Raw genomic sequence first — 2,804 nt, 5'->3', positions numbered from 1 at the left:
CATTTTCCTTCCTAATTTTGTGCTATGATTGAAAACATGCTTCTTTGGTCTTAAATTTGCTAATTTTAATCCCCTCTTATTACCATTCGATGCCGTGATATGTGTGTTAAGTGATTTCAGGTTTTCAATTCGGGCTTGGATCGGGTTCTTCTCAAGTTCAGCCCGTTGGTGCCTTGCCTTGCTTCTTGGAAGACTTTTGCTTGAGATGAAAGACTTGGGCTTGTCTTTCTTACCATTCAACCCATTAGCATATATCTTTTGTTTGATGTTGGGCTGCTGCAACACTTGTTTTTAGCCTGCATCACTTATCAAAAATAATCAAAACTAATTGGGTGATTAGCCCACTAATCAAATGTTTGTCATCATCAATTTTATTAATTAATTTCTTAACTCAACAATCTCCCCCTTGATGACAAACATAATCAAGCAATGATCAAAGGAATTTAAATTTTTAGTAAGGTTAGAAAACTTCCCTTTGATGTTTCTTGCTTTAGTGTTGCTCCCCCTTTCCTTTTCAAGATTAGCTCCCCCTAGAATTATGATTTCTTCTTTATTCCTATTTTACATTGTACTAAAAGATAACACAATAGAGAGCTATACACAATTATCTTGTCTAAGGGGTATCAAACAAACAACACTATATAATCAGCTCAACATTAAGCTAATATCATCAGCAGGTGAAATCAAGTATTAATGCAGCAAACAGAAAAAATCCCAAAATAAATGCTAGTAAAAACATCATCCTATTGTTTTTACTCCCCCTTTTGTCATCAAGGGTGGACAATAAGCATGAACAACAAAAACATCACTATAAACCCTGCAAGAAAGGTTAGTGCACAGTCCAAATAACTAAGTAAACTACCATAATTTCAGCAGTATCCAAAGTCATTATAGTCATCCAAGACAATAAAAGTAGGCCAAAATAAAACAGAGTTCATGAGACAAAAAGTGAGCAGCAACAGCAGTTTTTATGAGACAAATCCTAGGCATCAGAACCATTCCCCTCAGAAGTAGCTTCTTCTTCAACATCAATGGCAATGTCTTCATCATTTTGAAGGTTATCAATGAAGGTCATGAGCACAGCCACCCTATCCCTTGATTTCTTCAGGAAGTTCTCATGCTTGCTAGCTAGCTTTCTTTGTTCCTTGCTCATGGCAATCATGTGATTTGATTGGGAAACAAACTCTTGAGCGACATCCTTGACCACATTCAGCAGAGTAGATTTCTTTCCAGTGGAGATGGAAGTACCCTCAGTTGAAGGAACAGGAGAATCCTCCGGGACAAAATCATTATCTTCATAAAATCATTATCTTCATCATCTAGGACAACTCTTTCAGATCTAGTGGGTCCTTTGTTCTGTTTCACTGAACCACCCCCCTTTAGGTATGAATGTCTATTTTCATAGTTCTCATTGGTCAAGTCAACACCAAAAAACTCAAATATGCAGGTTAGAAACATGCCATAAGGAAGTGCTTTGTCCTTTTCACTCCTAACAGAGTCAAACATATATCTAACCATCAAGTATGCAAATGAAATTTCAGTTTTGGTGAGAAGGGCATATAAAACAAGAGTATCAGTGTAGGAAACCCTTTGATATGAGCCGCTTTGAGGCAGAATAATATGGTTGACCATTCGGTGCAATTGAGCACGCTCATATCCTAGGGCTTTGTGAGTGGGTGTAATACCATCAATTAAAGAAACATGTTCACAGATGTGTGCCAATGCATCATGATAAGTAATTCCAACACCTTCATCCCACTTAACCGAAGTGTAAGCACAAGGCCCAACATCAGTATACTTCAAAGCATCACTGATAGTTTCATTATTTAAAACTATGTCTCGGCCCTTTACATATGAGTGAGCAGTGCCTTCATGATAGGTCATGTTTGCATAAAATTCTTTAACCAACAAGGGATAAACTGGCTTTTTGATGTCAAAAAGGTGATTCCAGTCCAGAAAAATCAAGTTATCAACAAATGAAAAACATTTTCTTTTCAAAGATGGCAAATCAGCGAGAAAAGAGGGACATAGGGTACGATACTGGATAACCCCTTCAAAAAAATCATTGTTCATGGCAGATTTGAATCTATAAGGGTTATAGTTCGAATGAGAAGTCAAAAAAGTGAGCTTTGTGATCAAAAGGGCCAATGTCTGGTTCTTTAACAGATTTGAGAGGGCGTTGAGGGTTACCTCTTTGTGAGCGCACTGGAGCCGACCTGGATTTGGGCTGTGGTGGTTCGGGAATGGGTTCTTCAGTCGCCGGACGTTTGCCTTTGGAGGAGCTAGGCTTTGCAGAACCAGGTTTTGAGGAGCCAGGCTTGGAAGGTGCGGCCTTTAGTGGTGGCGTCAGCTTGGCAGAGGCAGGGAACCTTGGAGTGGTCTTGGTTCGCGCCATAGGAACAGTGCGAGGAGGAGAGGTAGGAGGAGAAGGAGATGGGGTAAAGGTCTGGTCTTGGGAGCGAGTGGAAGGTTTTGTAGGAAGCTTGTACACCTTTTCACGAGGAGGCCTTTTAGCAATAGTTTTCTTCCTCATTTGGCTAGTTTCATTCTTTTGAGGGAAGAGAAGTAGTAAAGTGAGTGGGAAGTAACCGAAGAGATTGAGGAGAAGTTATGGAGGGAAGAGAGGGTGTGTTGGTAACCGTACCCAAAAGTGGATTTCCAAAACCATGCAACTGCATCATCTTTTGAAAAGACTTGAAAAGACATGACCTCATTCAAGAAAAATTTTATTTGATTTTAAAACAAAACAGGAAATTAATTTTAAATTTTGAAAATCAAAATTAAAATGAAACCCTTTTTGGATC

The 2,804-nt window shown here is 39.0% G+C and overlaps 1 protein-coding gene across 1 annotated transcript; it reads right to left on the bottom strand.

The window, feature by feature from the left end:
• Positions 2,096-2,533, bottom strand: LOC107614707 (extensin-like). Its single transcript, XM_016316851.1, has one exon. It carries the CDS (start codon positions 2,531-2,533, stop codon positions 2,096-2,098), a length of 438 nt encoding a protein of 145 aa, XP_016172337.1.

The sequence above is a fragment of the Arachis ipaensis genome, chromosome B09, assembly GCF_000816755.2.
Source record: "Arachis ipaensis cultivar K30076 chromosome B09, Araip1.1, whole genome shotgun sequence".
Classification (NCBI taxonomy): domain Eukaryota; kingdom Viridiplantae; phylum Streptophyta; class Magnoliopsida; order Fabales; family Fabaceae; genus Arachis; species Arachis ipaensis.
The sequence above is the reverse complement of the archived record's forward strand: the minus strand, read 5'-3'. Positions and strand labels throughout refer to the sequence as shown.